The sequence below is a fragment of the Camelus ferus genome, chromosome 11 (genome assembly GCF_009834535.1).
Source record: "Camelus ferus isolate YT-003-E chromosome 11, BCGSAC_Cfer_1.0, whole genome shotgun sequence".
NCBI classification, from domain to species: domain Eukaryota; kingdom Metazoa; phylum Chordata; class Mammalia; order Artiodactyla; family Camelidae; genus Camelus; species Camelus ferus.
In genome coordinates, this window is record NC_045706.1 from 59,947,288 (window position 1) to 59,959,420 (window position 12,133).

At 51.9% G+C, this 12,133-nt stretch overlaps 1 protein-coding gene across 1 annotated transcript; it reads left to right on the plus strand.

The window, feature by feature from the left end:
• Positions 1 to 2,845: 2,845 nt before the first annotated feature.
• LOC102523912 (neuropeptide Y receptor type 4-2) lies at positions 2,846 to 10,737 on the plus strand. The gene is made up of 2 exons (XM_032491645.1): positions 2,846 to 2,910; positions 7,103 to 10,737. Exon 2 carries the CDS (start codon positions 7,143 to 7,145, stop codon positions 8,268 to 8,270), a length of 1,128 nt encoding a protein of 375 aa, XP_032347536.1. The 5' UTR covers positions 2,846 to 2,910; positions 7,103 to 7,142; the 3' UTR covers positions 8,271 to 10,737.
• Positions 10,738 to 12,133: the final 1,396 nt, after the last annotated feature.

Genomic DNA, 12,133 nt, shown 5'->3' on the forward strand with positions numbered 1-12,133 from the left:
AGCTGATGACGTTTTCTTTGGCTATGGGTCTTCCAGGAAAAAAGTAGGACAGCTGCCTGGGAGCTCTCTGTGTGGGCGGCATACTTGTCATCTTCCCTTTAGAATGAGCAGGTGGCGGGTCAGGGACATTTCACAGGGCATTGGCTGTGTCTCCAAGAATGAGCAGGAATTTTCCAAGGAGAAAATGAACTCAGGGAGTCCAGGTTGTGGAAACAACATCTCCACAAGCCTGGATATTCCCTAAAAATGAAGAGTGTATGTGGAGAAGTAGTCTAGGGGAGGCACCCTAGAAAAGCTAAAGGAGAAATAGTGTCAGACTGATTTTAGGGGCTCCCATGGTCTGTTGGGACCGCAGTGGACTAATTTAGGTGAGAGATGTGGGTCATGCCATGTGGCTGGAGAGGTTTCAATCTAGAATGGATGGGGACTGTTCATTAGCTGTGGGGGGTGGGGCGCTCAGGGAGGAACTGGAATAACAAGAGTAGCTATAGATCTCCAGGGATGTCTTTCCTGCCAGGAACTGTGCTAGAAACCGCATCTCATCTCTTTTCTCAAGGCGGATTTTATTATTAGCTCCATTTTCCAAAAGGTAATCTGAGGATTGGCAGGTTGTCTCCCAGGCCCTGCTTGTGATCACCCACCACACTGGCTCTCAGGGTGTTGAGAGACCCAGCAAAGTGCCAGCAAGGAGGTGGTTGGGGTCCAGCCCCACTTCCGGACCCTCAGCTTTCTCATCAGACCCAGGGGAGAATTGACCTTGCAGGGGACTGAGAGTTCAAACTTCAGGTGGAACACACCTGAGGGCTTAGTGCTCCTGTTTGACTCCAAGGTGATTCACACGGAGCATTTCTACGGGGTGAGGGAAGTGAGGTCCATCACGAAGCTATCAAGAGGATCAATGTCTAGGAGGTCAGACAAAGCTAGCTTCTTTTCTGGCGCAGGGAAAACCCTATTGAGCTCCTTCTCCAAGGACTGCGAAAGGCAGCTTGGCCACTGGCAGGACCTCCCAGATTGGGGTCCTGGCCCCGGATGCCAGCGGGTGGGGAAGTGCAGCTCCCAGTTTCTTGTTCAGGGGCTCTGCGTTCTCTGGGAGCTTCATGTACTCCCGCAGTGCTCTGTAGGGGGCTCAGCTGCCACCAGGGGGTGCTGTTCCCTTCCCTGGCTGATGCTAGAGGTCTGACAGCCAGCTCCTGCAGTGTTGGTTTAACTAGGAAGTCTGCCTTGAGGGGCTCCTTCCGCCTCTCAGCGGCACTCTGGTGCTGGAGAAGGAACTAAGATCTGAGCGGTTTTTAGCTGAGTAACTTTGGGGAAGTAGCTCGATCTTTGAGTCTCACTTGGCTCCATCAGTAAAACAAAAATAATGCCTGCCCCTTGGAGCTGTTGTGATGATCCAATAGGGTAATGTCTGTGGGTCCACATACACCATAAATGAAAGCTGTCATTCTAGAAAGGCCCACTGCTCACAACTCTGGAACCATTTCCATGAGTGGTACTTCTGGGGTTACTTGGTGTGTGTGGGGAGTTGCTGGGGGATCTGGGTCATGTCCTGTGGGTCATAGGGAGCCATGGAAGGTTTTTTTTTGGCCCAGATTTACTGAGATATAATTGACATATAACATTATGTAAATTTAAGGTGTACAGTGAGTTGATCTGATACATTTATATATGGCAAAATGATAACCACCAAAGCATTAGATAATAGCTCCATCCTGTCACATAATGACCATTTCTTTTTTCGTGATGAGAACATTTAAGATCTACTCTCTTAGCAACTTTCAAGTATATAATACAGCATGATAAGCTATAATCACCATACTGTACATTAGATCCTCAGAACTTTTAAATCTTATAACTGGAAGTTTATATACCCTTTGACCAATATCTTCCCATTTCCCTAAACCCTCAGCCCCTGGGAACCACGGCTCTCCTCTGCTCCTGTGAGTCTGAGCTATCGAAGGTTTTATAGGAGAGTTGTGCATGTCTGAAATTTAGGAAGTGCCCTTGAAGCAGATCCTACTCTCAGGAGGTCCTCCAAGGACACATGTGATTTTACCGTGTGGCTTTCTTGGGGGAGGATATTATAAGTTAGCATACTTAAGACAGGAGCAGCCTTTGTAACAAAGATTGTCCCATTTCGGCAAGTCCTGTATCACCTAGACTCCAATGGAGAAGTGCTTTCTCACTTCACTCTTTTTGCAACAGTCTTGGAGGCCTTTCCAGGATCTACCAGGCTCTCCCTGAAATGTTCTATCTGCACCTCTGAAAGCCCTGACTTCCTCCAGCCACACTGACCGCCCATGGTCTCCAGTGACCCAATGCCTGCAGCCTCAGGGCCTTTGTCTTTACTGTGCCCTCTGCCTGGCCCACCCATCTAAAGCTGACCCATTTCCCCACTGCATCTCACTCTCTGCAGTAACTTATTTACTTGTGTATTTATCCCTGGTCTGCTTTCTCCCCCAGGGCTGGGAGCTGCAGGATGACATCAGGACAGGAACCCTGTTATGCTCAGCTCTGTGTTCAGCAGGAAAGCCAGGCTCATAGGAGGCTTACAATTAATATTTGCGAACGAGTTTATGAAAGGCAGGTCTTCTTAGGCCCATTTTGTGGATGAGGACACTGAGGCTCAGAGAGAAAGGGGGAACAGCGCAGTTCCAGCCTCCCGGCGAGCAGGGCGCAGGTGGGCGTGGGGGAGGCCGGCCTGCGGGGCTGCGGCTCCGGGTGGACCCGAGCGCTCGCGGGCGCGGCTCTGGGGCAGGCGCCTGGGTCCCCGGCGGCCAGAGCGTCCTCGTGGGCGGCGCGGGCGGCTGGCTGGGCGGGCGCTGGCGGCGGCGGCGCGGGAGGGAGCCGAGCGGGGCGATCGGGCAGGGCGGCTCCGCTCCGCACGCAGAGAGCGCCGGGCGGCCGAAGCAGGTGAGGCCGGGCGGCCCCGCCACGCGCGCCGTGGGTCCCGGTCCGAGGGGCCGCCGGGCAGCCGCGCGCTGCCTCCGCCGGGCGCCTGGGGAGGGGGCGCCGGGGGGGGGGGGCTTCGCAGGGGTCAGAGCTGCGCAGCCGGGGCCAGGGCGGGGTGTGGGGTAGGGGGAGCGGACTCGGGCTCCCGCAGCCTCGGTGTCCTCACCTGAAACGCGGGTGGCCCGCTGCCTCGCCCTGTGCGCTGCCAGGAGAGAAGGGAAGGGGTGCGCGGAAAGTATGGGCGCGCCGCGGGCGTCAGGAGACAGGAGCTGTTTTGCTGAAATTTCAGGAAACAAAGCAGACATCCTTCCCATTGCTACCTCCCTGGGAGATTGATATTGTTTGTATTATTCACTAGTTTTCCTCTGACTGCTGGGAAGGCAGGGCTGCAGGGGAGGGCTCCCCGGGGGTCGCAGGGGTTCCCACCTGGTCACGAGCGCTGCCTGCGAACATCTTGAAATGTCATTTCGCTGAGTGTGCACCATCATCCGCCCTCCCTCTCACAGAATCGCCACCACCTGGGGTATATCTGGAGGACCTGAGGTCTCCTGGTACTCACTGGGCATCTCTGAGGAATGCAGTGGGAAGCGAGGGACAGTCTTGGTGTGAGGTCCCCTGGAGGAATTCCACGTCTCCCAGAGGGGTGGGAAGCGGTCAGTATAGCCCCAGCTCAGCGGTCTGGGGGGAATGGAGTGGACGTGATCCCCTCGAGGTGATCCAGGCACTGCTGGAGGCTGCAAGGGACAGAAGCTTGCTCAGTGATAGCTCTTCAGGTCTGTCTCTGCCCTGGGAGCTGTGCTCTTGTGTTCTGCCATTGTGAGGGGCCTCAGAAGTTCCAAACTGCCTCTGAAGTTTCAAACTGCTCTATCTAGGAGTGTCATTCCATTAGGGACTCGAAGCACCAGTCTGCTTGGGAAGGATGAGGGGCTGGAGAGGCTGGCCATCCTTGGAGCTGCCAGGGAGGTGGGGGGTTCTGAGCCAGCGGGCCGGGGCCAAAGGCCAAGGGACCCTGGGCAGCTGCCCCTCCCCCTGGGGCATCTTCCCACTTGGCTGAGCCACAACCCAGCACCCCCAATTGCTTACCTGGGCCCTGGACCAGGTGAGTGGGCCATGTCTGGCTTTGTTGAGGACCTTGGATGTCCATCTCCAACCCTGCCTCTGCCGCCCCACCTGCCACACATCAGCTCACCTCCTGCTTTAGCATGGACCCTGATTCCCTTTCTTCCTCTGCAAAATCTATCTGGGAGGGCCTGGTGCTGGAAGCTTAAGAATCAGACTGACCAGGGTTCTAATTCAGCTTTGCCATTTACCGACCGTGGGGACCTTGGGCAGGTCCCTTCATCTCACTGGACCTCAGTGTCCCCCTCTTTAAAATGGTGGTGATATTAGATCCAACCAGATCAATCTGCTGTCTTTGCAGGTTGAAAATGGTGGAATACTGGCCATTTCCTATGGTTCAGCCTAGTAATGCCTCCTTTCCAGGGCCGTGGTGTGGATGAATGCTCAGGGAGATGTCTTGTTCCCAGTGCTCAGTGAAAGCTAATGTCCCTTCTGCCCTCTGTCTCCCAGCAAAGCATGTGCTCTTTAGGGTGAGATGAGACCCCTCCCTCCTTGGACTCTCTCCAAGACTGGGCTCCCGCATTCCCTCTCCTGCCTGCCTTTCCAAATTCCCTTCCCTGCTCCTCTGGGTACAGCAGTCTGGGATGTCTCCACTCCCCTCACCCCTCCTCCCAGCCCCAGGTGTAGCCGCTCAGGCAGCTTGGGCTTCCCAGGTGTCTGTGGGACCAAACTCAGAACAGAGTGACCTCTGCCTACTTGAAGCCACTGCCTTCTCCCTACTGCCTCTGTGCATGTTCCGAAAAAGGAGTCCAGCTTTCATGCTGACCCGGGCACTGGGTTTGAATTATTACTGCCTTGCCCCTGGAGTATGCTTCTGAAAACCCTCAGTCCCTGTGCACAGAGGGCTTTCCAGGGTGGGGTCTTATGGAGTGGTACCCCCCCCCACCTCAGCCTCTGCAGCTTTGGAGAGAGATACAAGGGCCTGCTGGCAGTTCTGCTGCGTTCCTGGTTCCCATGTTGCTGGCTTTCCCGGCCCCAGCACTTCCCTCCTCTGCCCTGTTCCCAGAAGCTGCTGGAAAGGGCTGATTTGGGCTCAGGCATCCCTGTGGTCTGGTCAGCAGGGACTGGCGTGGGGTTTCCCAGCCCACTGGTGACCTTGTGTTAGCTCTTTGTGGATTCTCTGAGAAAGGGTCTGCGAGCCAGGCAAGTCCCCAGTGCTGCCTTCAGCACCATGGGGAGGGGCACGCTGACGGGTACGTGCTTATTGAGTGAACGAATGAATAAATGAAGCAGGGGACTTTTCTGGAGCACTCCCCATCTAGTGATCGAACTCTGATCATGCTGCATTCACCAGTTTGGAACCAATGGTGTCGCTCTGTGTTGTGGATCCAGCCTTGGCTGTTGGTCAACCAGACTCTTGGGTTTACATCTTATTTGCTGCTTCTGAGCACATTGCATCTGCCAGTTTCATGCACCTGTGGCTGTTTTTTCACCGAAATCCTGGACATTCCATTTAGCCCTGGTATATTTCATTTTGTCATTTTCAATTCAAACTGGCCCTTTTTGCCAGAAGACTGTGGTATCAGAAAAATCCTCTTGCCTCTGAGATTGGCTAACCAAAGTAAACCAGACTATAAACTGTTCATAGAATTCATGACTTGATCTTGTAAATGGCCAAATGTGACTCATCTTTATAAGCTGAATTACATGTACAGTGGGTAACGTTTATGACAGCTGACAAATTGATTTTATTGACCCCTGGTTCATTTTGGCTATGGTCTATAAAAACTGCCTCTAACTCAACACTTGGTCATGGAGAACATACATATGTTCACAGATAGACACGACCACTGTAAGAGCTTTAAGGAATATCGGAAATAGGATATTCCTCTATGATCAGTACGTATCAAAATGGGGTCTAAGAATCATGTGCATTGGAATCATATGGGCCACTTGCTAACATACAGATTCCTGGGCCCCATCCTGGACTCACTTAACTGTATCTCTTGGGAGGGGCTCCAGAATCTGTACTTTCAATCTGCTCCTGGAATGATTCTGATGTCACCCGGAGGTTGACTGCTTGTGGGATTAATGACAACAAGAGAAGTCACGAGGAGGGTGAGCCACGATGGTGTGTGCAGATACGGTGGCTCTCCAGGTCAAAATACCTGTTGTTGGCATTATCACCTGGAGGCTCTGGAGTCCAAATTCCAATTTGGTCTTGGCAGAGGGTCCCTTGTGTTGAGGCACCAGAGAGAAAGGGAAGGCTGCGCCGGGACATGGAGGTGTGGACCAGGCTGGTGTCTGGGAGCTGCCAGCTGTGATTTGAGTGTAGGCATGGAGGAGACCCAGAGGGAAGGCAGTGAGCATCCCATGACCTTGGCCAGGTGTGTATGTACACATAGGTGCCAGGAGGAGGGAGCCAGTGTGATGATGACCCAGCCTTTGCATACCTGGCTGTCTTCAACTCTGCCATGTATCACCTGAGAAACAAGACTGGCAGGGCAGGTAGAGGTTGAGACCAGAAGGGCACACTATGTGTAAAGCCCCAAGGTTTGAGCTCTGTCCTAAAGGGCACGGGGCATCTGAGCACATGGCAGAATATGCTGCTGTCTCTATTTGCGTAAAATGTGGTAAGGGGATTTCTACCCATGCTCCCTAAACAGTTCTATCCCTGAACAGTTCTGTCCCTGAACTCTGCACATAACAATCCAATTTCTTCTTCTTCTTCTTCTTCTTTTTAATGGAGATACTGGGCAATGAACCCAGGACCTCGTACATGCTAAGCATGCATTTTACCACTGAGCTATCATCCTCCACTCAATAGTCCAACTTCTTTATCATCAAAACAGCCTTGAACGTGGAATTTGTGGAACAAGTTCTGGCATCAGATGGACCTAGGTTTGTATCTGGGCTCCATTGCTTGTTAGCTGTGTGACTATGGGCAAGTTGCTGTACAACTCTGGGTCACAGGTCTTCTAGGTCCCAGCCTTGGGAAGGAAGCAGCCACAAACCTTCCTATGTGGGCCCCACTCTTCCCTGGATTCCACACAGGAGGCACTAACCCTAAGGACCATTTATCTTTGCTTTGCAGGCATCATCACTGAATCTGCTAGAATCTTCTCACATCCGCCATGAACATCTCACACTTCCTGGCCTTGCTGTTCCCAGGGTCCTCACAGGGGCAAAACAGGAGCAAGTCAAAAGGCATCCCATATAACTTCTCTGACCACTGCCAGGATTCCGTAGACCCAATGGTCTTTGTTGTCACCTCCTACAGCATCGAGACCATCGTAGGGGTCCTAGGTAACCTCTGTCTGATATGTGTGACCATTAGGCATAAGGAGAAGGCCAACGTGACCAACCTGCTTATTGCCAACCTGGCCTTCTCTGACTTCCTCATGTGCCTCATCTGCCAGCCGCTTACGGCCATCTACACCATCATGGACTACTGGGTCTTTGGCGAGGTCCTTTGCAAGATGTCAGCCTTTATCCAGTGTATGTCGGTGACAGTCTCCATCCTCTCCCTTGTCCTTGTGGCTCTGGAGAGGCATCAGCTCATCATCAACCCGACAGGCTGGAAACCCAGGGTCTCCCAGGCCTACCTGGGGATTGGGGTCACCTGGCTCATTGCCTGCTTCCTCTCCCTGCCTTTCCTGGCCAACAGCGTCCTAGAGAATGTCTTTCACAAGAACCACTCCAAGGCTCTGGAGTTTCTGGCGGATAAGGTGGTCTGTACTGAGTCCTGGCCACTGGACCACCACCGCATCATCTACACCACGTTCCTGCTGCTCTTCCAGTACTGCATCCCGCTGGCCTTCATCCTGGTCTGCTACGTCCGCATCTACCAGCGTCTGCGGAAGCAGAGGCAGGTATTCCGCAAAGGCACCTACAGTTCGCGGGCCTGGCAGATGAAGCGGATCAACAGCATGCTCGTGGCCATGGTGGCCGCCTTCGCCGTGCTCTGGCTGCCCCTACATGTGTTCAACAGCCTGGAGGACTGGTACCATGAGGCCATCCCCATCTGTCATGGCAACCTCATCTTCTTGGTGTGCCACCTGCTTGCCATGGCCTCCACCTGTGTCAATCCTTTCATCTATGGCTTTCTCAATACCAACTTCAAGAAGGAGGTCAAAGTTCTGGTGCTGACTTGCCAGCAGAGCGTCCCCACGGAGGAGTCCGAGCGCTTGCCTCTATCCACGGTGCACACGGAAGTCTCCAAAGGGTCTCTGAGGCTCAGTGGCAGGTCCAACCCTGTGTAGCCAGGACTAGGGTTTCTCCTTGCCATGGTCATGGCCAGGCTCCTTCACTTAGCTGGCCGCATTGCAAGCTGGGGGCGGCACTCCATCATTACTGGCTTTCTGGGGCCCAGATGGGCTGGCAGGAGCCTGTTTTTGCATCCTTTTGCATTGTGAAGCCTGGCATCCAGATGGTTCAGCTATTGTTCCTGGGAGAATTCTGAGTCTGGATTCTGCAGGTCACACACAGAGTGCCTTGTAACTTGAGCGGATGCCCGAGCCGGAGATGGTCTGATCGTATCAGGCAGAGTTCATTCTGGTAACTCAGCAACAGATGCCCAGCCCCAGAACCCAGGGGTTTGACCTCCACCAGTGAGTCTGCAAGGTCACTGTGGGCTGAGGGGAAGAGCATGTGGAGTCAGAGTTCTGGACCTTGGTGCTCCCCTAGCCTCTGTGGGAGATGATGTGTGTGGATGGGCTTTGTCAGTGGTGAAGAATTTTATGGAGGCAAGACAGTGGGATTACTGTGTATTATTAGTACATCCAGCTGAGACAGGATCCTGGTGGCCTTCTCACACTCCCCTGCAGTAGAGAATCAGCCCCGAGCAGCAGGAATTCCAGGGTTCACATCCTACTGCATCCTTTTTCTCTTGTGTTGCATCTGCCACTTTGCATGGAAATCAGCCTGCAAGTATTTCTCCTTGATAAGGTTGCGAGCGCCTTGAGGGTGACATCTGTATGGTCATAGAGCCTGGGTCCTCTGTGGCTAGGACAGGCACTGGCACAGGAAGAAGGGATCCAGAAAGGTTTGCCATGGTAGATTGATAAAGACTGGGAGAGGCACCCAGCGGAGTGCTTGGCTGGGGACAGGCACCTTGCACCATGGTCCGATGTGGGCAGGGCTCAGGCTGCTGCAGCCACACTCTCTCGCCTGCCCTTCCTCGCCTCCAGGACATCTCTTGACAGGCAGCTGGCCAGGGACTCTGTGACCCTCCCCAGTGTCGATCCACTGCAGAGACTTAGAGTATTCAAAGCCGTGACTCTAACCTCCTTCATTCACACTTGGCCCTTGAGCTGAATTGCCCCAGGTGATGTAACACGATTCTTTCAAAGCCTCCCCAGGACTTTGGGCCTCGCAGTGGCTTTCAGTCATGACAGGGCCAGGAAGTTCTTAGAGCCTGGCTTCATGGGGCACTGGCTGAAAGGAGCAGTGGGTCCCCCTTCCTCCAGCCAGTCCAGGGAAATGGAGGAAGGGTTATGATCAGTGTGAGTATCTCACCCGTGGAGGTCAAGGTTCAGTCTCCTGGAAGCTGAGCCAGATCCAAGGCTTCATCTGTGTGTGGAGCAGACAGCGTGTCCTTGCAGAAAAGGAAGTGTCAAGATCGCTCTTGGGCCACCTTGGATAGGATGTCCACATCTGGCTGGGCTTACTTAGACCCACCCCTCCTCTGGTAAAGTGGCTAGTGGTTCCCAGGCCCCTTGAGGCTGCCAGGGTTGGCTCTGCACAAGGGATCTGGCAAAGGGCCAGGCCAGAGATGGAAGAGCCACATCTGACCTTGGCCTGACCTCTGACCCAGAACTTGTACAACTGACACCCAAGACAACTGCCCTTTGAGCCACCAGCTCCCTTCCTGGAGCTGTTTGTTTTGTCCCAACTTTTGGCCACATCTCCCATTCTGTTCCTTTGCTGACCTTTGTCCTGGTTTTTGGGGACAGATTGTTGAGCCATTCTCTTGGATGCAGCTTGTGCTTCTCCTCTGGTGCCCTCTGCTGCCCTCTGCTGCTGGCTGCTCCAGGTAACCACCTGCTAGCAAAGCCCAGACCCTGGGACCCATCCCAGCAAGATGTCACTGATCAAGCTTCCCAAGGAGTTGAGGGCCTCAGGCCCCTCCAGATCCCATGCAGTTGCCTGGAGTTTGCATGTCATCACTCTTCTCAGCGGTGCCAAGATGCTTGCGGACAAGGATGCTTGAGGACTGGGGGACCAGGCAGGGCATCTGGTGAAGGTGCTTGGTATTAGGAATTGGGGTGGTGGGTGGAAGCCTCACTGAGCATCTTCTGTGCTCCCCTCACTTTGCTGGGCTGGCACAGCCTACCTGGATGGCTGTCTCATGCTCCCGGTTCCTAATGACCCTTGGGGTTCCCTGGTTATCCAGCATATTTGGCATTTGTATCTCAAAGTGTGCTCAGGAGACCAGCAGCTTTAGCATGTCTTGGAGCTTGTTAGACATGCAGACTCTTTCTTCCCACTCCAGACCTATTGAATCTGAATCTGCATTTTATCCAGATCTCCAAGTTAACGGTGCACACACTGAAGTTTGAGAAGTTCTGCTCTGGGAAACAGATCTCCCTGAAGCCTGGAACCAGTTGGTAAGCATCAGTAGACACACACTGTGGGATCTCGAGTAGAGCTATAGGGATCCTAGTTCTAGAGATACGGCTGTAAAATGGTATTACTGAAAATGTAGATTCAGTTTTGGTTGGTGGTCCATCTCTGGCTGCACCTGGATGTATTTCTTGTGAAGCCTTTTCCTTCCTTCAATAAATATTTGTGAAATGAACAGTTTTGAATGGTTACATTCTTGGTGAACACGGCCCTCTGTATTCTGCTCTGTTTCACTTAAAACTGTGTCATCAACTGTTTTCCATCTTACTGGATATTATTTTTGACAGCCGGTTAAGTTTAGGAAATGCTCCAACAAAAGCTGGCATCACTCTAGCTCCAGGAGGGGCCTTCTTTCACTCGGAAGTAGATCTGTCTCCAGGTGTGTGAAGATGGAGGAGCCCATCTTCAGAGGAGCACCGGGACTGCAACTGGAAACTCACACCCAAAAAGACTGCCTGGGATCCCTCAGAGGGTATAAAACCTTACCAAATCTTGGTGATGAGAGCTTAGATCCTGCCTACTCTAGCCCGTCCTTTTTAGAGAAATGACCTTGATTTGTTTTTTTTTTTTTTCCAGTATAAAAGTAATCATATTCACTTTAAAATATGCAAAAATAAACAAAAAAAATGAAAAAGGAAATCATGTTCCACCACCCAAAGATAATCACTAACAGCATTTTGGGGAGTCATGTTTGGGGTTTTTGTACACATAGTATTATGTTTGATAAAAAACATGATTGAGATCATACTGTGAGTATATGCATTTAAGGATTATTTTATATATAAATTTAAGGATTCTTATATATATTTCTTTGCTTAATTTTATAAGAATTTTTATTCATTCACTCAACAAATATGTCAGTCACGTGGTAGGTGCTGGGGATAAGTGATAAATAAAATAGACACTGTCCCTTTTTCTCAGCGAGCTTATATTCCAGTCACTGGGCCTGTCCTGCATCCTTAATCATAATCTATCGTGGCATATTTAGCTATTTCTACACCTATGGTAAATAATTCTGTGAAAGACATCTATGCAGAGGACTTTTTCTGTATTTGGAATTATCTCCTGAGGAGAGATTTCCAGAAATGGAATTAATGGGTCAAAGGGCATGGACATATTCAAGGCTCTTGAAGTGTACTGCTAACCTGATTTCCCAAGAAGCTGGAATGATTTGCACTCCCTCAATAGTGCCTGCTTCACTGTACCCTGGCTGCTGTTGAAAAATTACCATTAATGAGAAGACCCCATGGTCACTTGATCTCATTCCTTTTTATCCACTCATGAATGTCATTCCAACATCATCAGTCTTCTGGGCTCCCCATTACACAAAACTCCTTCAAAGGCTTGTGTAATCTTGAAGTCTCTGCTTCATTTCCTCCCATGCTCTTTCATCCATTTAAATAGCTCTTGCCAAGGTGGCCAGTGGCCGCCATGTTGCCAAATCCTATGGCCAATTCTCAGTCTCATCTTATGTGGCCAATCAGCGGCATTTGGCAGTCAG